The sequence below is a fragment of the Solanum stenotomum genome, chromosome 7, assembly GCF_019186545.1.
Source record: "Solanum stenotomum isolate F172 chromosome 7, ASM1918654v1, whole genome shotgun sequence".
Taxonomy (NCBI): Eukaryota; Viridiplantae; Streptophyta; class Magnoliopsida; order Solanales; family Solanaceae; genus Solanum; species Solanum stenotomum.
The window spans coordinates 50,639,056-50,662,998 of record NC_064288.1 but is presented as its reverse complement, the minus strand read 5'-3'; the positions used below and the strand labels follow the sequence as shown (position 1 = coordinate 50,662,998).

General features: G+C 33.2%; 2 protein-coding genes across 2 annotated transcripts; both read right to left on the bottom strand.

Moving 5' to 3' along the window:
* Positions 1-702: 702 nt before the first annotated feature.
* Positions 703-8,667, bottom strand: LOC125870725 (uncharacterized). The gene is made up of 11 exons (XM_049551224.1): positions 8,238-8,667; positions 5,185-5,329; positions 4,341-4,819; positions 4,002-4,223; positions 3,572-3,898; positions 3,130-3,483; positions 2,946-3,026; positions 2,762-2,866; positions 2,310-2,681; positions 1,567-1,698; positions 703-1,240 (listed from the first exon to the last, which is right to left on the bottom strand). The coding sequence occupies exons 1-11, from the start codon at positions 8,559-8,561 to the stop codon at positions 1,103-1,105; spliced, it is 2,679 nt and encodes an 892-aa protein (XP_049407181.1). The 5' UTR covers positions 8,562-8,667; the 3' UTR covers positions 703-1,102.
* Positions 8,668-9,609: 942 nt separating this feature from the next.
* Positions 9,610-15,064, bottom strand: LOC125870862 (uncharacterized). Its single transcript, XM_049551412.1, has 5 exons — positions 14,975-15,064; positions 14,107-14,195; positions 12,042-14,015; positions 10,585-10,849; positions 9,610-10,362 (listed from the first exon to the last, which is right to left on the bottom strand). The coding sequence occupies exons 1-5, from the start codon at positions 15,024-15,026 to the stop codon at positions 9,776-9,778; spliced, it is 2,967 nt and encodes a 988-aa protein (XP_049407369.1). The 5' UTR covers positions 15,027-15,064; the 3' UTR covers positions 9,610-9,775.
* Between the last annotated feature and the right edge of the window lie 8,879 nt (positions 15,065-23,943).

Below are 23,943 nucleotides of genomic sequence, written 5' to 3'. Positions count from 1 at the left end.
ATTATAATATGAGTAAATAACTACGCCTTTCACAAAACAAATATAGAGAGAAGTATCGAAACCATCCTTAATTTTAGCGCAAATTATCAGTTTCATCCCCGAATTATTGACAGTTTAAAACGCCCATTTACTTGACTAACTGAACTTAAATACACCCCAGATCTTGCAACATGAGTAAAATACACGTTAAACTACATTCTCACCAAGTTTAGGGTGTAATCAACACTTCTCTCCACTTTTTAGTTAGAGTCACATGTTCCTACAAGAATTTGAGATCATTTGTTATGTCATGTAGTAGATCGAGTGTGCATCTACATTTAGTTAGTAAGTAGAGAGGTGTTTTTAAGGCTGTCAATAATTTAGGGACAAAACTAATAATTTGCATCAAGTTTAAGGTGTTCTCGATACTTCTCTCGAAAATATAAGAAGTAAATGTATTCCTCCTATTTTTAGATATGTTCATGGTTTGTTTTTTCTATGAAAGATGACCAAATCAATTTACTCGATTTTGCAAATGTTAGAATCAAATCGAATTAATTAAGTCAAATTTTTGCTTCGGTTGTGCCAGTAGTTTAAATAAATGACAAGATATTTTCTACCATAACTACCACATTAATTACTACTTGATATTGGGTTTTGTTTGGCACATAAATATTTAATACTCAATATTCATTTTAACAAAATCATAGCTAAGTTCTAAACTTGCAACAAATGAAACAAAACTTTTGCATCCCCTCTGCTTCACTTGAACCAATTATACATTTTAAATACCTTCAAATCCCAAAATAGCTACTTCACTTGGTACACTCACAAGAACTATATAACCATCTGCTAAAGAATTACACTAGAACCAAAAAAAAAAAAACCTTTTGCTGCATCTGTGGAGAGTAAAGCCTCGCATTATCATGATTCGCGAGCCTTCATTGTGTAAAACTGCAACAAAGAAAAAACTCTACCATATAACTGTGAAGACGAAACAAGAACATGGCAAGAAAGACCCCGAGTAGTGATTTATCAACCAAGGGATCTCGGAACTGCAGAATCGCCATAAAGATGTCTTCGTGAGAATGTCAAACCTCATGTTTCTGGTCCACACAGTCCTCTATTTTGTGGCTTTGCCCTTACTTTTACCACCCTTCCTTTTCTGCACACCACCACGTTTGTGGTCTTGTGCTTTTTCATGGGGATCTACCTCCTTGAATTTGATTGGCTTTATGATACTACCGCTCCTCTTTACCACCTGTAAGAATTACAACATAAGCAACCAAACACCTAAACCACCTCAAAATTGTAGTCCCAAAACTAACTCCTTCCCCCAGAACAGAGAAGGCAACAAGAGAGAACCTTTTATACACAAATTAAAATTTAAGGGATAAACAGAAGGAATAACTTTAATGCAATTGGATTCTAAAATTTCAGATGCACGCCTTGCCTCTTCTTTTTAAAAATATTTTGGGTTTGGATGGGCGGGAGGGGGGTTTCAGATACAGGATTGTATACTTCAGGGAAACAAGAATATAGATAGATAGAGAAAACTAAAATTAGATAGAATGCTTCAGGACAGACCTCTGGGCGAATAAGAGCTGGAACTGCTGTTCCGGGGTTGAATTCAGGTCCAATGGGCATCCGAATGCTCCCCTCAAAAATTTCTTGGGATGTAAACGGATAAGGTAATGTTGGCGTGTATAACTTCTCAGCCTGCATGGGAAAATAGAAATTGAGTAAATCGTGGTAACAGCAGTGCACTTTAAGCAAAGACAAGCAACACTGAAGACATAGCCTTCTGTACAGAGAAGCATCTGTTGGACAGGTCTGAGACAGATTAGGAAACCATCTGAAGAACAATTTGTCATGTGGATAAATAATGAAAAATAACAAAAATGCATGTTGCATAGAGTGTCTGAACATCTCCAGCACAGGCAACATAACCATTACCAAATCTACATAAAGTTAAGAATTGTGTTTCCTGCAAGTGAATGATGGTAAAGTTGAAACTCTACTCTACTGCTTTCTGCGTTTCTCTGTTCTTTTGTTTATCTACTTTTTTCGATTAGCAATCCAACTTCTCTTTGATTGCAGAAAGATAATTTTTAACTTCACCAAATATTTAGTAGATTTTAATCCCACTAATTTAAAGCCAAGGGAAAAGGCAAATAAAATAAAGTATTATCACGCATGCACATAAAATCTGCAATCACTATTAGTAAAGCCTAAAAGTTTAGCCTCAACATCTAAAATAAAAATTGGCATCAATCACAAGAATGTTGATTCATAAATCAGGTTTAGGATGAAGTTTGTCAATGACCAACCTTCTTATCCCTCTTTTCGGAGATGATAACATGATTCAGATTAGCATCCTTTCTCTTCTTGAGAGCTTCTTCCCTTTTCTTTTTGGCATTATCATGTTCTTCAAGCATCCAAGAAGGCGGACCTCTCTTCTTTTGTATATTGGTCCATTGTCCCCAACCAGGCAGTAAAACGGGCTTCTCAGGCTCTGGAACTTCCTCATTCAATGCATCTTGTTTTTCTCTCTCAAAGTCGTCTTCAACATCATCACCAGCAAAAGCACGCCGAATAAGTTCTTCTTGAGATGGGATTTCATATGTGGACTTGGTCCCAGATGTTAAAATTCCATCAACCATTTCTCCCCCACTATCTGTATCGCTATCCTCATCAATTTCCTGCAAGCAAAATTAAGAGTCAATAGTAACAAACAGTTCAGAGAAGGTTGCATTGTGGATTCAGCATATAGAGAGATTACCTCCCCATCAGGTTTCCTCTCAACAGGTTCTGTGATCTGTAAAGAGATTGCACTCTTTGCATTTGCAGATTTTGTTTGCTTCCCTTTAGCTGATGAATCATTAATCTGTTCACCAAATACACCAATAAGACTAACGTTGCCAAAAGGAGTAAGAAAACTGATTTTGAGACAACAAAGGCTCAACCTTTTTCCATGAGTCGGCTGCAAAAATGGAAACTTCGTATGATGTCTTTGAGCCTGGGTCTCTCGCAATGTCGTCAAAACTCTGAAACAGGACAAAGTCAAACTTTAATCACCACAAACAACGTAGAAAAGAGGGCAATATGATATGGTACTGCAGGATTTGATGAAGTTTGCAACGCAATTACCTTAAACAGAGAATCATGATTAATCTCAGACTCTTCACGAAGTAAATTGGGATCAAAATGAACTTCCCTCTGAGAAATATTAATTTCTTCATGAGCACTGATGCCATTTTCTCTGGCATCTGTCTCACCTTCACTATCACTGTCGCCATAATAATTGTCTGATGTCGCTTTCTTTTTGGGTTCAGGTGCCTGCTTTTTTTGAGCACCAAAAACCCTCCTACCAGTCAAAATATTTGTTCCTTGAGTTTTTGGCTCGTTCTTGTCTTCTAATTCCTTCAATGATGACTCAAACTCTTCCAGAGCAAGTTTTGCTTCTTCATCGGCCGCCTCTTTCCTTCTTTTCAATCCACGTACCTGCGAAATGGCAGTACCATAGATGAACTTTCAGACCTCAAAAAAATTAGAGCAAACAGTGGTGCAAAGGAAAGACTGATAAAATTACCATGAAAGGTAAGGAAAGCACTCCTGACGCTGGCAATTCTTCGTCCCCTTCTAAGACTTCAGCAGTCTTGTCCTTTGCTTTCTTCAACAGTTTTACTGCAGCATCCTGATCTGATCCATCAGAAGCCTCATCAAGGTCATCCTCATCACTGCTTTCTTCACTACTACTGCTCTCGTTCATGTTATTTGCTTTTCTGGACAAAAGGGCATGTTGATTCAGTTGTTCAGCAATAGCAGCTCGTGTTCCGTCATCTTGCACATCCAATCCACGTTTTAAGATGCGCTTTGCCCACTTGGAGCTGTTCTTGTGCTTCAGGGTCAAGCGTTCCTACATAAAATTTAGTCGCAAAAGAGACAAACTCAATCAGAAAATAACCAGAAAAGCAGACAAGACTCCTACGTGAGTTCACACAGGTAATGAATGAAATTACCTCTGCCCTTTTGAATTCTTGTTTCATGGCCTGCTCTTTGGCTGCTTCTGGATCTGTTTCAATTGTAGTACCTGCTTGTTTCAATCTATCCTTTTTTAGCAAACGATGATACACTTTTGACTTTATCTTCTTGACTCGTTTTGCCTTCATTTCATGACGGAAAAGAAGACTACGCATCTTAGCAAGCTGGTCTTGGCGCTCCTTCACATCTTCTACAGATATCTGCCAAAGTGGTTAACATAAATATAATACAAAAATTTACAGGGACCGTTTTCCTCTAAAAAACACTGAATGAATAGTATGGAATAATAAGCGTGTAAAAGTTTATGACCTCCATACCTTATTAAGTTCAAGAAGTCTTGCACCATCTTTTCTATGAGCTTCAACAACCTCGTGGTCATTAAAAAGAGAAGCAATTTTTTTCTCAAAATCACTTCTTGGTTCAAATTCAGCAGCGATTTCTCCTACAGTAGAATATCCCACGTCCTTATCTTTGCCAAAATATATAGTCGGAGCCTCTCTGTTTCTTTTGACATGAGGTTCCCATTTTGTAACATCCTTCTGGATAAAACCATAAGCAGCATCTCTTTCCAATCTTTCTTGATCTGGTTTCGGAAGAGGTGCATGAATAGGCATGGACTTCTTCTCCATCCGACTCATGCTCTTTCTAAGTTTGCTATGGTCAGACTTCCCATGGAGGGGGTCCAGAAGATCCTGGATGCTAATCCGGCCATCCCCATCCAAAATATCACGACTGGGATTATACTCGGACTCTGAATATGCCTCAGCTATGATAACATCATTTTTCTTCTTCTTGCCTATCATACAGATCTTGCTATCAGTCCTTCTCATCATGGATTACACAATATATTCAAATAAATGACATGTGATGACAAAAAATCCTCTTTTGTCCCGACGTTGAGGACTGAGGAGAATGCACGGTTTTGTGGAAAGCAGGGCACTTGATAAGCATATTCTCCAACAAAATAAAGGGAAAGAAACATGGAATTGCACAAAAAAGGGGGAAAACTAAAATTTAGTTGATTTCCACTTCACATATGTACAAGTAGAACATACAAATCATGGTTAAAAAATATATAAACGGATTGAGTTTGACAAAACACATCATATTCTACTAGTAAATGCAAGCATGAAACTCAAGAAATGTGGGTAGGAAGTATACCATCAAAAGCATCAGTTGGAAGTCCAGTAATTTCTTGCAACAATCGTGAATGTCTTCCATCATCTTCTTCCTCTTCCTCTTCATCTCCTCTCTGACCACCCTCATCATCCTCACCATCTTCTTCATCCGAAGGTACATTTTCATCCTACATAAGAAAAATACAATGCCTATAAATCCACCATAACCAAAGACAAAAAGACTCTGGTATTTCCATCTTCTGCAGACTGCAGCTAATGAAAATCAAAATTTGAAAGGGAAAAAAGTACTACAAAGCATCAAGATGTTATTGCCTTTTGTAACTCATGGTAAGGTTTCACATCCCTCCACACTTATATACAAGTAGTCAATATTTACAACCAATAAAGTTCATTTAGATTTGTGTGTGTGGGAGAGGGGGGGGATCTAGTGTCCCCAAAATTCCTAGCTTGGTGGTGGTGGGGGAGGCAGGCCTAAGTAATCACAATATCAATTCTTTACGCACAAGCATTTCAGCGTTTAGACAGAAATAATATCACATCTGTAAGTGAGGACTACGAATCCAGTTATTTGACATGCATTAGCTAAAGATTACTGGATCTACACATCCCAAAAAGGAAGGAGTAAAATTACAATGCATACTGTTTCATCAGGCAAACATTGTTTCAGACATTGGAACAAAGTTCTAAATAAGTAACATTAGCGACTAAACCAAACAAATATACAAGAGCTAAATTATACAAGAATATAAGGTCACACTAAGTATATATGAAATCATATCAATGCGTATGAATCCCAAACTAGAAGGCAGAGCTACATGGATTTTCCATATACATACTGTTCTATTTTCCTTTTTCTCTCGCTTTTATTATTGGGATGGTGGCTGGGAAAGCTACATGGATCTTCACTATTTCACTGGGCACCAACTACCTCCCACCAACAAAGGTATGTGAATAGCCCACTAGGGCTTAGGGAGATTGATAGTAGGGATCACAATAGGGTGGGGCGGGGTGGGGTAGGGCTGGTTAAGTCTTCCCCTGCTCAGTTATTTCCCTGTCCTGCCCCATTTAAGTCACTGCCTTCTGCCCTACCCTGCCCTGTTTTACCCCCCATTTGCAGAAATAGCATCAATAAACTACAAAAATTCATAATCATATTAACTGGTGAAAGACAGTGTCAAATTTTGAATGTGCACATATTTATTTTTGTAGATTTAAGTATGAGAATACATATTCTTCCATCCAAATAATTATAATAATCATAATGAACTTTCTTGAATTAATGTAAAAGAGAACCATAGGTAATGTGTTAAAAGATTAACATAAATCATTCGGCAAGATATTGTTCTACGTTTGGTTCCAGATGTGGACTATGATATATTATACATCATATGTATAAGCTGTTGCTCAAGATGTTTGAACCTTCCACATGTTAATGTCAAGAACTTTTCACATGTTATCAATGTCAAACCTGTATTTTTTAATTGTAACAAATGTGATCTTTGCATACAGGAAAATCCAGTCCAGATGTGGCCAGATGGGTGACATATGCTTAGCATCTTAAACTCCGACAAATGATAAAATTTCAGTTAAACTCACGAGTCTTAGTCAAGCTGCAACCTGCCCTGCCCTGCTAATTATTTTCCTAAAATGAGTTTTGCCCTGCCCTGCCTCGTTAAGGCTCTTCCATTCTAAGTTTCTCAGACTTGGGTGATACAGGTACGGATCTAGAGGTCAGATCCTCAATGATCTAAATTATAAGATTCGGAGATACGAATCCATGTATGGATACGGATGTGGGGATTCAGCTAAAGATAATTCAAATATCTAAAAATAGAGTTATAAAACATAAATTATAAGATATTATGTGAAAAAATTGAGGAGAAAATATTGATCAAGAGGAGGAGAATCATGGAAGGAGATAAACGGAAAGGGAGTGGCAATAGAAATTTATATATATATAAAAAGTATTCTATTTTCTTCAATTTCACATTATTTGTTTTGATTATAAAAATCATTGAATCTGTCCACAATTTCTCCCTTGAATTTGGTCAAAGTACCCAAAACGGGTTGACTAGATCGGGTATGGATCCGACACCCACATCGAATCGACACGAGTGCGGCACTGTAAATGAAGAGTCCGAGTAACTTAGCTCCCTGCCCCGTCCCTACCCCAATTGCTATCACTAATTGATAGAAATCCCCTACCTTTTCCTCTATCTTGGAATTTGAACCATCCAAGATTTTCACCAATCCCGTGTTGCTCCAATCTAAAAAAAGTGTCTTTTAAGACAAAATTAAGGGCTCCCCAACCCTAGAGGTCATATGCATATTCTACTTACCAGCATTTAAACAAACTAAAAAGACTCCTTCTAAACATAGACCTATAAGTGTAGCAACACGACTAAGGCTTAGTCCTAATTAGTTAATATCACTTATAGTATCTTTTACTTTTAGTTGCATGATTGCATCATGTTCTTTTGCTACAGATTCATGAGATTGTAGTTTTGAGACAACTTTCCCAGTGTTACTTTAGGTTTTACCTCGTCCACTTTTAACACTTCCAATCATTATAGTGTCACAATTACAAACCGAAGGCGCTTGGAGTCATATGTGTACATGGCCAAACCATCCTCATGCAGCCTTCTTTAATTTCATCCTCTTTGTGCAACTAGTAATAGAGGTCTACCAAGTAGATGAACAAAACCATCCTCCTGCAGATTTCATCCTCTTTGTCCAACTAGTAATACAATCAGATGTGATCATCTCCATTTAGTCTATTCTAATACCAAACCAAAAGACAAAGCTCTAATATAACAAATAAACATAACTTACCTCCTCCTGTCAGTTAAATTGGTAAGACTTGTTCTTTATCTGCAATAGCATTATAATGAACAAAAAGCATCGAGAAGATGCAAGTATTACAAAGAGAATATCAGCTCCCAGGAAGGCCAAAAAAAGCTATTACAACTATCAACATAACTAATACCTAATAAAGCCTATGAAGTAAATCTCTATAACAATGGAATGAGCTTAGCAGAGCAAAAATTAAAAATTAAATTGAAATGAAATAAATACCTCAAATTCCTCAGGAAGCTCATATTGGTAATTTTCAACTGGGTCGAAACGTCTATTCTTCCTGGACTCCTCTTCAGCAACCCCTTCTTCATACTCATACAAGTCATTAAGAGCATCATCAGAACCAATTTCTTCATCGGAATCTGCGTACCGTTTCGGTAATTGAAGCTCCTTTAACATAGCATTAGGCAAACGAGGACCGACCCTTTTTCTTCTACCATCTTTTCCTCCACTACCTCCACTTGAACCTTGATTTTTCTTCTTAAAGTCTCTTCCTTTGTTTTGTCCATTTCCTTCTATGCTTTTTCTCTTCGTCCCCGCCATCACTGCAGATCAATTACCGGTACGCCGCGCCGCCGGTAGACAAGCTTTGAAGGGCGGCAGTTGAAAAGAAGGGAAAGGGTTTTAGTTGAAAGTTTGAGGCCCAAACAGTTTTTGGAGGGTTTTTTTATTTATTATTTAATAAATTATATTTTATTTTTTATCCTACCTTTATTTATATACTTTTTCCGTCTACTTTTATTTGTTATGTTAAGCTTTTCGAAAGTTAATTTAACTAATTTTTTAAGTTAAATTAGATTACATTAGTTCGATATTATAAACAAAAAATTTAGATATTCAAAAACTATATGAAAAATATTATAAATTGCAACATTTTACATATCAATCTAATGAAAAAATACATAGTCAAAGTATACCTTACTTCAATTTCTCAAATTTATCTTCATCTTATTTTTATTTTATTTATTACTTCCAACTCGAAAGTAATCTTTTTTTCCTTAATGAGCATCCGAATTGAATTATTACTAGTTTTCGATCCTTGGTTTTAAATTTCTGAAGCTTTTAAGGACTTTGGGGTAGAGGCTTATCCAGAATTTCGAAATGATTGGTGTCCTATCATGAAAAAGTAGATCTAATCGGTTTGACATTTAGATTTTTATTATTAAAAATAATTAAAATTTTAAATTATAGTTCCACAATTAAAATGCTTAATAAATTAAAAGACGAAAAGTGTTATCAATAACCACTTAAAGAGATGTTACCAAATTTTAAGAAAGAAAAATAAAACAAGATAAATAAATAAAATCAAATTTTTAACCTCAGTGAGAGTTGCACCCACTCATCATCAGATTATATGAAGTGTGGGTTCACACATTTATATTTAACGAAAAAAAAAAGTTAAAAAATATAACACTACCATATATGATTTCGAAAGGAAAGCATGGGTTCACGTTATACATTAGCACTTTTTGCACGATTGGTAGGTTCAATCGATTCATAGCCGCTCTGACTCACTTCACAACCATAGAGACTAGAAAACATAAAGGAAAAAACAGATTCAAATTGAACTTCAACAAGCTTATGCACTTTGCTCTACTTGCAGAAATATTTCATATAATGCGATTGCCAGATACTGGCATTTTAATGTCATCAAGCTAAACTATAGTTATTACTAGGTAATGCAGCATTTGTATTTTTATTAGTTATATCTCCTAAAACCTTCCATCTTTCGTTATCATTGAGTATAAAACTACCACCTAGATTGCACCTACAACTTCTTCCATGAGGTCCTCTATCAACAATTCCTCAATGTCCTTAACTGTCACGTCCATGTCATCCTTGAGTGCTAGCCAATGCATCTCCTCCACAACGTTACCAGGTGTGTCTGCGTTTGCAGGATCTTCGTGGCTTCTCAGCAATTGATGCAGAATGTTTTTCATCCCATAAGTCTCCCATCTCCAGTTAATACCCTCTATTGGCTTCACCCAAGGGCAGGGATCCACATACTTCCTAACAATCTCCAGTAGACCCAGGTTTATACGGTCAAACAGTAGCCTCCTTTCGTATCTCGGTCCAGTTATTTCATCAGTGTACTTCTTCTCAAGATTGTCGAAAATCCATGGACTCAAAGGACACTCCAAAGTGTGGAAAGATGTTACGAATGTATCAGGGTCGGATGCTTTCAACCCAGAGTCGGTTAGCACATCCATTATGTAAGAAGATTGCCAGCTTTGGGACCTTAAACTACAATTGTCTTCAAAGGACTCAACCTCGTCATCACTTAGTATTACATCAGCATAAGGCTCTGATTCCATCTTGAGGAGCTTTAGTTGCATGCGAAGCCCTGGTGAGAATACAAGTATGTAAATAAACAATTCGACAAAGATAATGTACTAAAACCTAATAATACTAACAACAACACGCAATAATACTCCAATAATGATGAGAACGTAAATAAGGGCGCAAATACTAGAGTTGTCATCAAGCAAAGCACTTCGATTGCAGAGGAGATGAGAAGTAATATGTTGCAAATAATTGTTTAACATGGTCAAGAAATCACACTTACCATTAAGTTCAGCACTGACTCTCTCAAAGCATTCTGAACCGGAAGACACATCTTCTGTAAAAGGAACCTCCAAAACAGAAGGTGGACTAGGATGATCAGCCTCCTTGGAGCTTACTGATGATTCAGGTTCAGGTGCAGGATACTCCAAAACAGAAAGTGGACTACGATGATCAGCCTCCTTGGAGCTTACTGATGATTCAGGTTCAGGTGCAGGATACTCCAAAACAACAGAAGCAGATGGTGGTGATGGTTCTGGAAGTGCTTCCTACATAACAGAAAGCTCCACATTAAGATAAATATGACTTGAAACTCTTGAAAACTTAAGAATAAATGTATCATAAACATATAACTAATAAATCCTTGGTATTTTTAAAGACCTAATTATCAAACCCTGCAGTCTACCAACCCCTTTTGGTGCAAGCTTACAGCTCTCTGAAGCAACTAATGAAACTGCCATCTCATTGTAAACACCATAGAAACAAAAAGCAGAGACATCCTTTTACTCCAAGGATAAACCAACCATCTATGTCCATAGAACATACCAGTAGGCAACTTTTACCCCAAAAAGGTGTTTTGGGTGCCATTACTGCACGTACACATTCAGCACAGCGAGCATATGCAGTGCGTGACATTTAATTCCATGTGCATTTGGTATGTTTTACATATCATACCAGCAAGATAAGTTTTTCAAATTGATCCAAGCAGAAAAGGTTTTGCACAAAGTTAATAGGCAAGATGGTAACCACAGTATATACTATATATAGTTAGTTACTTCTTGATGAGTTAGTATTATGCAATGGGCAAAGGAAAAGAGGCAGCTAACATGCAGTTTACAGAAAGTACAAAGAATGCAAATGCTTTACACATGAAAGCTGATGCAAAGAAAGCCATCTAACTACCATCCTCTCACAATGTTAAACATGAAAAACAGAACATCTCACAGACTAAAGTGGAAGGCCGGTGTATCAATTCCTTCTAGAACAAATGAAACAAAAATAAACTATATAGAGTCATCGCTTAATACTATCAGATTGGTCAACTAGAAGTTCTCGAAAAGCACATCAACCAATTATGAAATTCTCCAGCCAGAACCTATAAATTTTCTGTCTCAATATTACTGAATAGGGAAGACGCATTTAGTGTTGGTCATGCTACTTAACCAAGTAGTCATTGTGGCCATTTTCTGAAAGCATTAATGTCAGAGGGATGGGTGTCAAATGAGGAAACTTCACCAACAATCGCTGCAGCATTTCTATGAGGATTCTAAAACACTACTATGCAAACTTATAGCCAAACCAAAAGCACATCAGTTACCGTGTCAGAGTCAAGACAAACAAGGCAATCCAACAGGTTTACAGCAAGTGAGAAAGAACAAAAGAGATATGCCGACTACGCTCAAATGGATATACGTGAGAAATTACACAAAATGCAAAACATCTATTAGAGAACTAACGGACCTGTAGAATTGAGACCTCTTGGTTCATAGGAGAAGCATTGCCACATTCCGCAGGTAGCTTCCAATGCATCTCAACAGAATATTCTGAAGATAAGGTAATACTCTCGGTTTCAGCATCATCTGAAGCATTAGTATAACTCAAGCCATCTGCAGAAGCCACTTGAGAAGCTAAAGACCGCTTCTCAGATAGGTCCTCTTTTAGGTTCATATCGATTCTCTGGCGTAGCTTGCCTTTTGACAAGGAGTCGCTACCAAGTCGATAGGAATGCAGTTTCTTTTTGCTGGATCTAGAGTCTTTGGATAAGAATTCATCTCTCAAATTCACCATACCATCCAATGACCTACTTCTGTGATGATTTACGGACTGTTCCCGATTTACAGGCTCTTTGGAAATTGAACATTGCTTATTAGAAAAAACTTCCCGACGTGCTCTGGTTCTATGCTTTTTGCTGCAAAAAGGTGGAGAAGTTGATCTGTATCCTGATGAATCATTAATACATACATCCTTCCAACCATCCCTGCTACTAATACCCAAGGGAAAATCCCATTCAGTAGTTCCTTTCCTGCCACCAGGTTCGTTAGTCACTTCTTCAACATGCACCATGGTATCACAATAATCATGTTTCATTCGCCCATCAGGTAACGAAAGCATTTCACCAAGTGTACTACTCTTACCAGCCATTTCTATGTCTTGATAATATTGAGTCATCTTCCACCTCTCAGACAGCCTCTTCTTTGCCTCCCTACCCACTGATGATTCAGAACCTAGGGATGAAGATTTTTTCAGATTACCCCTACCAGATGACTTCCTACAAGACAAAGTTGTAATGTCTGAGTCACCGGTCGAATCACTTTCATAAACATCACAAGAACTTTCATCTCCAGCATATCCTTTAACACCAGAACCTCTAAAATATGCATCCCTGCCATCAAAAGGCCCAAAAGAGTCTCGCATCCGCCTCGTAATTTCCTTTGCAATATCTCTTGCCTCATTTGACTTGGGCCTTGTGATCCCCATATTCTTGGATGAATTTTTCTCTTCCTCTTCTCCTGCTCCCCCAGGTGAAGCACGATGATATTGTGCATGCTTCCTCACGTCAGGGTGATGTGGAACAGAAGCAATATTACTTTGTGTTATCCCAAGGTTTGGCTTCAGAACAACAATTCTTGTTGGTAGAATGTTTTCCTCCTTCCCTTCAGAAAGAACCGGTGAGGACTTTTGGGAATTATGTCCACTATGGCGATGCTGTGACTGGAGTAAGAGACCATCAAGGCGCTCTTTCTGCAAGCTGATGCTTTGTTTACATGAACCGCCTCTAACAGATTTGGAGGATTTGGCACTGCCTTCATATTTCACAGAATTTGATGGCTTCAAAACTGCTATGCGACTGCACGTAGAACTAGCACTCTCAACTTGCAGATCCTGCAAGTGCTTCACAAACAAGGAATCTGGTTCCTGAAGATACTTCAACAATAATTCCTTATTTGAATCAAGCGCCTCAAGAGTGTCATTAAATTCTTTTGAGTTCTGAAACCTTTCATCAGTTGAAAGACGTTTTGCATCCATAAACTTCTGCTGTATAAGTGCCATATCAGGAGTCGCAAATCTTCCAGTTTCATTCCATCTTGATGAATGGCGACGGTTGCCAACATGTGATGCTTCCAAATCCTCATACACATCCTTGAATTCTTGGTGCTCCATGGAGCTTCTTTTACTTGATTGTTCATCGAATAGTTGCTTCCTCCTTCTTGAATCTATCTGTTCATTTCTGTGTTGGCAGCTGTCTGAAAACCTTCTCTGTTGTCTACCAATATGCTGCGGAGATGGCATCCCTTCAAGACCCATCAATCTGGCAACAATGCTGGTCGGCCTTTTCTTTGATTCGCCTTCTTTCGCCATTTCTTCTGCAAGCAAGTTCTTAATTGGTGTTCCAGTAACTCGTTTGGAAGAGATCTTCCCTAAATCATGCATAATCTACAGATAGAAAAATATTTAATTAATGTCAGCTACAACGATTATTTCTACGATGAATAGTTAACCCTAAAATGATCGAAAATGCTGATACCATATCTCCCCTAGTAGTTTCATCACAGTAGGAACGAGAATTGAGAGTCACTTTTGGTGTAGCAACTTGTTTCTGACCTAGTTTGCTTCCTGGACAGGGAATCAATTAACAATGTCAGTACTCACTTTTCATATCATCAATCAAAAAGGGGTAAATACAAGTCAGATTAAAGGATTTAGAGAAAGTGAAGTACAATTAGGTTAAACAAAACACCTTTAAGTGAATCAACCCATGGCTTATATCATAATGATAAGAAAACAAAAACAAAATGATGGTGTTGCCACTACATAAAGAGTGTAATCATTCATGCCAATGCAGCTTAACTTTAACAAAAGTAAGAACCAAAGAGATTAATTTGGGAAGCCAAATACAGTTAAATACAGAAATAATATAAGCAATTATCCAGAAAACAACAACAATGAAAATAGAAGGAAAAAAACATTAAATGTAACATTTCATCTTTGAATAAATAGAAAATTTTGAATTTAAAAAAGGAATACTAACTCAAAAATTTGAAAGAGAAATTAAAAAAATGAAAGAGTCAATTAATTCCAGAAAATCGCTTTTGCTTACCAAATTTAAAACTAAAAAATGAGATTATATAAGACAAAGAAGATCTTAGTCAGGCAAAAAGTAGTACTAATAAATTATTATTATCACAAATTTTTTTATCAAAATGTGAAACTTAAATAAACATAATTTACTTTCGTTTTCGTTCATTCATTCAAAAAAACTCAGTTCATCAAATCAACCAGTACTCGTAATTCTAACAAACAGTGAGCATTCAAATCTTCATTGCTTCACAAAATCTCATCGAACCACCAAAATAGAGTAAATAACAAGGAAATCAGAAAGAGAGAGAAATCACCTTCCATAATTCCGGAAGCACTCCTAGACTTCCTGTGACGACTTTTCTCCATTGTTTTTTTTCAAACTCCACCTCCACAGACGACAACAAAAAGCAAAAGGCAAAAAAAAAAAAAAAGTATAAAGGATTTTGAAAAAGAGGAGAGAGGGAAGAAGGAAAAAAAAAAAGCCTTATCAGATCGTAAATCTCGGAAAAAAGCAACAATAAACCACCTCGAAACTAATCACCAGCTCCATCTCAAAAACTCAAAAAAAAAAACAGTAAAAAAACCCTAGCTGAGAATGTTCTTCAAAGCTCCATCATTTTTGAAAAAGAGAGATAGAGAAAACCTGATCAATGGATCACATTATAGAGAGAGAAACAGTGACAGAGATAGAGAGAGAGAGGTGGTCACCATTAATGAGTTTTTTCTTTTGGGTTCAGAGAAAGAGAGAGAGAGAGAGATTTTTGAATTGGAAAAAAGAGAGAGATTTGAAATGAGGGAAAAAATAAGGACAAAAAGAGTATAGAGTGAGGGAATTTAGAAGCGGGCCCACTTTTCTCTGCGGCTGTAAGTAGCAGAGAAAGTGTGTGTAGTGGGGGTACGGGGTAGGGGATTAGTGGGACCTACGTGCTATGTTTTGACGCCACGTCACCTGACTGGTGGTACCATTTTCCTTTTATTTTTTATTCGCACCGCATAGGATCTCATTTAAGAAAAATATTTTTTTTGGGGAATTTTTTTTCATATCAATACGTGAATTTGAAATTTTTAATTAAGAAAGAAACACTCTAATTTGTATAATGAGTATCGCATTTCATTGGGGTACTTGACTGGTACTATTGCCATGACTTGAAGGGCAGTATTTATTTCAGAAAATTACTTGTCACGTGTTTCATTTTTATCAACTTGTTTATAACGTATTATTTGAAAGGGTGTATTATTTTTCAATATATGAAGTGTTTTGATAATAATAATAATAATATGTTTGGTATGATTTTTAAAAGTAGGTTACATGGAGGATAGATGTGAGTAGGTGTTAATTTTATTACGGAGATTGTGAAATTATTTTTGATAGATTATTAATTTGATAGAAATATTTTGAAAAAAAGTAACTCGTAATAAATATTATAAAAAATATGACAAAACATCATTGTACGATTACTATATAGAAAGACCTAATCTCATTGTTCGATTATGTACTTAATTAAATAGTTGTCTAATTTATTGATATATATATATATATATATATATGCAACAAATGCCAATTTATTTTTCCTTAATGTCAAGTTCTTCTTATAATAAACTTGTTTTTCATTTTCTATAAAGAAATTATATAATAATAATAATAATAATATATTTTAAAAATAATTTTAGAAAGTATTATTTTTGCGAGAATAAATGTACGTAGACATTAACCCGTCTAATGATAGTGAGGTTACCTTTGATAGACTATCAGCTCGATGAAAGTATTTAAATATATATATATATATAAATCCAATGATAACAAAATACTATTATTGTAAAAAAAACCATGATAAAGCACCATACACAATAACTATACAAGTAGATTAAATTTTCATTATTTAATTATGCACTTAATTAAACAGTTGTTTATTTAATAATTATTAGAAGTTCATCCATGCATTTATTTTAAATAATTTATTTATATTTATATTTAAGAAATGCCAATTTATTTTCCCTTTAAAGTCAAGTTGTTCTTATAAGTAACTTTGGGAGACAATACTAGTGTGCCTTAAAGGAACAAAGAACATTCCTGTTCTGGTTCCTTTGCAGTATTTGTCAATTTCAAATTTCAAATATATCAAAGTGGATACAAGTATTTAATTTTTAGTTTTGACCTATTAAATGCAATAATAATAACATACTAACTTCTTAATGATAATTCAAATCTTAATGTTTAAAGTTTTCAAATTTTCAGTTTTGACCAATTAAATGCAATAATAATTACATAACTTCTTAATAATAATTCAAATGTTAATGTTTAAAAGTTTTCGAGCTTTTCAAAAAATGAAAGTCCTTACCTCCGTCCCTTTTTATATGTCATCTATTTCTATAAATAGTTGGTTCATAATACTCTCTCTGTCCCTAATTACTTGTCCACATTTCCTTTTTTAGTTGTCCCTAATTACTTGTTCATTTTGACAAATCAAGAAAAGACAAAAAAAAATTACTCATTATACCCTCAATTAATTACTTTGAAAATGGTATAACTAGTTTTTAATATCCACTTCATAATTAATAAGGGTAAAATGATAAACTCACTATATCAATTATTATTTTCTTAATAGGTCTGACAATTCCAAAGTGGACAAGTAATTAGAGACAGAGGGAGTACTTGTCATTTCATAAAATCAATGCATAAATTATCACATTGTTCCTTTTTTACCCTTGTGAGTGATTAGCCTTGAAAATATACATTTGACCAACTTAGAAAAGCTGAGTAAATGATTCATATTCATTGGTTAAATTAATTCATATTCATTGATTGAAAATTTGAGTTCCAAAAAAAGGAAAAAAGGGTAGAAGGGTAAAGTTACATTATTTCTTAATGCAAGTACAAAGTAAAAAGATGACATATAAAAAAGGACGGAGGGAGTAATAAATAACTAATTTTAGTGACGCTTAATATTTTACTATGATAAATGAGTTTTGAATGACCTTTTGTATCAAATAATTATTATTCTACTGAAATGGTTTTGTTTATAGAATTTCAACTAATGTTGTCAGTTTTTGGACGACTTAATTATGAGTGTGATTTAATTAATCTAAATAAATTCTATGTAAATATTCTAAGTCATTGAGCTTTTCAAAAAAAATGAAAGTCCTTCATAAATGTTTTGATAACGCTTAAATTTTTTACTATGTAATCGAGCTTTAACTTACATTAAGTATCGAGCAATTATCATCTTACTAAAATGGTTTTGTCTTTTTAATTTTTATCGTAAAATTTCAACTAATATTGTCGTTTTTCAGCCGACTTCATTATCAGAATGTGAACCAATAATAAGTGTGTTTATCCGATCACTAATTTATCTAAAGTAATCTTATACAAAAGTTTAAAGTCTTCGAGGTTTTAATAAATGGAAGCCCTTGATAAGTAATTTTAGTAATGCTTCAATTTTTTGCTATGTAATCGAGCTTTGAACTTTTTAGGTATCAAGTTATTATTGTCCCACTAAAATATTTTGTCCGATTCTCTCAATAAAATTTCAACTAATATTGTCGTTCTCCAGACAATTTCATTATAAGAACGTGAATCAATAATATATGTATTTATCTAATCACTAATTAATCTAAAGTAATCTTATAAAAAATGTATAAGTTTTTGAGCTTTTCGGAAAAATGAAAGTCAATGTTAAATAATTAAGATAACGCTTTAAAATGTTATTGTGTAGTAAGTTTTGAACTATTTTAATAACATCGAGTAATTATTATCCTTCTAAAATTATTATTTTTCAATTCTTTATATAAAAATTCAACTAATATTGTCATTTTTGAACGACTTCATTATCAGGACGTAAATCTATAATAATTGTATTTTTCGAATCACTAGTTAATCTAAAGTAAACACATGTAAATGCTTAAAGTCTTCGAGGATTTATAGAAATCCTTGATAAATAATTTTAATAATGCTCATAATTTTTGCTACGTAATCACATTTTGAACTACTTTAGGTATCGAATAATTATTGTCCTACTAAAATGGGTTTGTTCAATTCTCTCAATAACATTACTACCTAACACTGTCATTTTCGATGACTTTATTATTAGAACATGATTTACTAATAAATATATCTATATGATAACTTGTTAATCTAAAGTAATCTTAGGTAAATGTTTAAAGTCTTCCAATTTTTTTAAAAATAAAAGTCCTTAATAAATAATATTTTTAAAGCTTAAAATTGTTGCTACGTATTTTTTACTACTTTAGGTATCGAGTAATTGTTATCGTATTAAAATGATTTTGTTCGATGTTCTCAATAAAAATTTAATTAATATTGTCATTTTTCAGACGTCCTCCTTATATTATAAGGATGTGAATCAATAATAAATATATTCATTTGATCACCAATTAATCTAAAGTAATCCTATTAAAATGTTTAAAGTATTCGAGTTTTTCAAAAAATGAAAGTCTTCGATGAATGATTTTAATAATGCTTAAAACTTTTACTATGTAATCAAGTTTTGAACTACTTTGAGTGTCGAGTAATTATTATCCTACTACAATGATTTTGTCGATTTTTTCTATAAAATTTTAACTAAATGTCATTTATCAGACGACTTCATTATAAACTGGTGAATCAATAATAAATATATTTCTCTGATCACTACTTAATCTAAAGTAACTTTACGTTTTAAAGTCTTTGAGATTTTCAAATATGAAAGACCTTAATAAATTATTATAGTAATGATTATATGTACGTAATCGAGTTTTAAACTACTTTAGGTATCGAGTAATTATTATCCTACTAAAATGGATTTGTCCGATTCTCTCAATAACATTTCAATTAATAATATTGTCATTTCTTGGACGATTCATTATCAGAAAGCGATTCAATAATAAATGTTTCTATCTGATCACTAGTTAATCCCAAGTAATTTTATATAAATGTTTAAACTCTTTGAGCTTTTTAAAAAAATAGAAGTCCTTCATAAATAATGTTGATAACGCTTAAAAATATTACTATGTAATCAAGCTTTGGATTACTTTTGGTAGATATCGAGTAATAATTAATGTTATACTAAAATGATTTTGTTCGTATTTTTCCAATAAAATTCCAACTAATTAATATATATTGTCACTATCAAGACACGATGAGGAGCGGGGTGGGTTTAAGGCTATGCGGGGCACGGTGGGTTTAAGGCTATACGGGGCGGATTTAAAGTTGTGCGGAGCGGAAGGGATGCAGAGCGAATTGAAGTGGGTTTTAAAAAAAAAATTAATGTGAGGCGAGGTGGGTATATATGTGATTTTATGTGGGTTCAAATTTAATTTTAACTTTTGACATGTGATAAGAGTGATATACATTATTTATTAAAATAATTTCTTTACAACTACTAAAATATCACGACATCAAAAATGACCTTTATCGGCAATTAATTAACGGCAATAGCTCAATTGCCACTAAATATGTATTTTTAGCGGCAATTAGCACTCTTTGTATATGTCCATAAAGCCTTTAGTGACATTGGATCTAATGACACTTGGCTAATGCCGGTAAAGACTTTAGTACTCTTTTTTAATATGTCTATTTATTGCTGCTAAAAGTTGATTTTGTTGTAGTGTATTCAAGATAGTAAATGAAAATAGTTTAATAAAAATAAATACAATTTTCTTACATGTTTCCTAATTGACTTCTAAAAAATAATTTTGTAAGCCATTTTCTATTAAATTAATACAACTTAATAAAAAATGAAATTATTTTATAATTTTATTTTTACTAACAAACTTAACTAGAAAAAGAAAATATTAAAAACATTATGTGGGGCAGGTACATGCGCGGCGGATCTATGTGGGACGGGTTAAAAATGAAAAAAATTGCTATACATACGGAGCGGATTAAAATTTTTACGGGTTAAACTCAACCCGCTTCGCCCCACCCACCACCGCCCCATTGTCATCCCTAGTAATCTTATGTAAATATTTAGAGTCTTTGAGCTTTAAAAAAATGAAAATCCTTTTTTATTTTATTTTATTCTATTTTTGTTGTGTGATCCAGCTTTGAACTATTATTTATAAAGGAATGCAATTCTTTCTTTTTTCTTTTTTCTTTTTTACGATCAAGTAACATATGGCCCTCAATCCTCAATAAGCAAAGTTGGTAGTTCAAGACTTCATAAACTTACATGAATAATAATTAAAAAATTTAAAGGTTATTTGAATTGTTTAGAAATAGTTGGTGAAACCAGAAAGTTGAATGTTATAAGTAGAATCATATATCAAATTCTAAGAAAAAAACTTATTTATGTCATTTTTTAAAAGTTTGGCTCATCTATGTCATTTTCGTTTGAGAAAAAGTTCGTTCATGTCATCTTTGTTAACAAAAATGGCATAGATAATAGACCAAATTTTAAACGGAAGACAAAAATGAGCCTTTTCTCAAAGTCTGATGACATATTTGAATTTTTTTTATTTTAAAAATGATTTAACTAATGACGTGCCCAAATCATAGTTGACCACGTGCAAAAAATGATTTTGCAAAACCAGAACCGTTTCTAGTTATCAAATGATGGTTGACATGGATGAGCTTTTTCTCAAATGAAAATGACATAAATGAGCCAAACTTTTAACGAATGCTATTAAATAAGTCTTTTCTCAAAATTTAATGTTATATTTGAGTTTTTTCTCTATATTGTAACAAAAAATAAATAAAGAGAAAAAATAAAGAAAGAAGTAAGACTATATACTAATTTCTTAACTTTTCTCATACCACACTCTCCAAAAATAAAAATAAAAATTTCTTAGCTTAAATGTAAATTGGAATAATCTAGAACACAAGAAATTGTAAAAGTACTTTCTATACCAATTTTATAAACATCAATTAAACCAATTATTGATTTGGAAGGAGCAAAGTAGACATAATATATGTTGAAAATATACTAATAAAACATGTATAATATATACGTCCGGCTTATATATATTCGAACAAAAATGTCAAAATTTTGAAGGACAAATTAATGTTTCAAAAGGACCATATATTTAGGTTTTTTGAATATTCTAAAGCTATCAACTTTAATATAATTCTCATTAATTAATTGCAAACTCTTCTTCTCGTTGTGCTTTTGAAAAAGATAACCTATATATAAAAGTCAATTTCTTTTTATTCTTCTTGTCCTACTTAATAATATACATTTTGTAGTACAAAATGAGTAATAAGTTCAATATAATTAGATTGACGATATGTTTAATTAGTCTAAACTTCAAACAATTTTGATGACTTATTATATTTAGTCAATTTGACCACTAAACGACAATATTAACTACTCTTTCTCTCATTATTTTTCTCTACATTCGTGCATTTTATTGGATTTTTATAGCATTATAATATGTTTATGGGTATTTTTAATTAAGTCACATACACAAGATTTTTTTTTATCAGTGGCATCCTTGTATAAAAAAGTGAAAAAAAGACCAAATCAACTTAGTGTCTATTTTTTAGTTTTTCATTTGATGTTCAGAATCCATAATGGAGTACTGACTCAATCTAGATCACGCACTACAGGGTCCATTCGAAAGTGGTACATTCAACAATTTTTTTAATATTCAGGATTTGAACCCAAAATCTCTGATTAAGAATGAATCAGTGTTTCCATTACATCATTGTGTCTCTTAAAATACATTCCCCCTGATTTCAAGTATATAATTAATCTTAAGAAATTATATAGTTAATAATTGTATTTAAAATACGTCGAACCTTGTACATTTATTGTATCATTCTTATTGTGATAGAAAATTATTTTTATATCATTTTTTCCCCCTTTAGTGGACATGATGTTACATTTTTGGAATTGATAGGTGCATGTGAGAGAAAATGTGAGAAAGATGGAGCAGTATGGGGTGGGAAGGGTGGAGCTAGTATACAAATTACTGATTCAGTTGAACTTAATAATTTTGGCCAAAATTTTATATTTGTCTTAAAAAATCTGTTGAATATACAGTAAAATCTTATTAAATTAATATAGATGAAATTAAAAAAATATTATTATTTTGTAAATGTATTATTTAATTGATAAATTAGTATTTATTAATTTAAAGAGTGTTTTGAGATTCAATGAAGATTAATATTGATTATATCAAAATCATTGTATCTTAATATGTATCATATTTATGGAAATCACATAAAAAATAAATTTGTTATGCATAAAGTACAATGATAATGTTTTAATTTGGATGCTATCAATTTTGCAATCCCAACTTGGACGATAAATGTTTAGCAAGAGACAACAACAAATTATTTTTGACACTGCAAAATTCATTTGTGATGAATCTCAGAGAATTTGAATAGATCCACTTGTGAACACATCATTCATGAACTTGAGGTCATATTAATGATCTCGGTTACCGCAATAAAATAGACATAAAAACGATTGGATTACTTGAGTGAAAATGATAAATGTTCAAAGGTTCTTAGCTTAGAAGAAATTGTGGATATCATAGGAAAAAACAATGTTGATGATGAAGTTGAAGGTGATACAATAATACCTTTGAAACCAGTTACACATAAGAAAGTATTATCGCATCTAGAATTCATTACAATTTTATGATACAGTTTGAAAAGACAACATCGAAACTTTTGGATGCAATAAGAAAACTTAGAGACAAGTTTCAACAAAATTTAAATTTTAACAAAAAATAAAACACAATAAACTCACACTTAACTAACTTGTCTTAGATATATTTGTACTTTTAAAGAAGTATTAATTTATAATATTAATGAGACCTTATATTTATAAAGGAGGCTATTAAAAATATATTATCTTATCGAAATGGGTGATTTTTTTTATCGGCCCAAATCAAAATTGGAAGAAAATATTATATAAGAGTATTAATTTAAAACTCTATAATTTAAATAAATTAAAATCTTAAATTTATAAACTTTAAATTTTGACATCGCGGGGTGGGTCAGACAAGGTGAATTTGCCTAAATGGAGCCAAACACCAAATCTCTTTGGAGTGATTTTTTAAAGAAAAATGACATTTGAATAAAACATAAAACATCGATATCGAATCTTCACATTTGAAAAATTTCACTCTTATGAAAAAGGCTAATCCTATGGAGGCCTACTTAACCTCTAGGTTTTCTTGTCTCTTAATAATAATAATAATAAAAATCTAGTGGTACTTTCTAGTTTCTACTATTCAATTCGTTTGGTTTGATGATAAATTATAATATATAGTTAGTAATATACAAGTTACTTTTCATTGAGGTTTGTAATATTGCACTAAATAAATAACAATGATTATA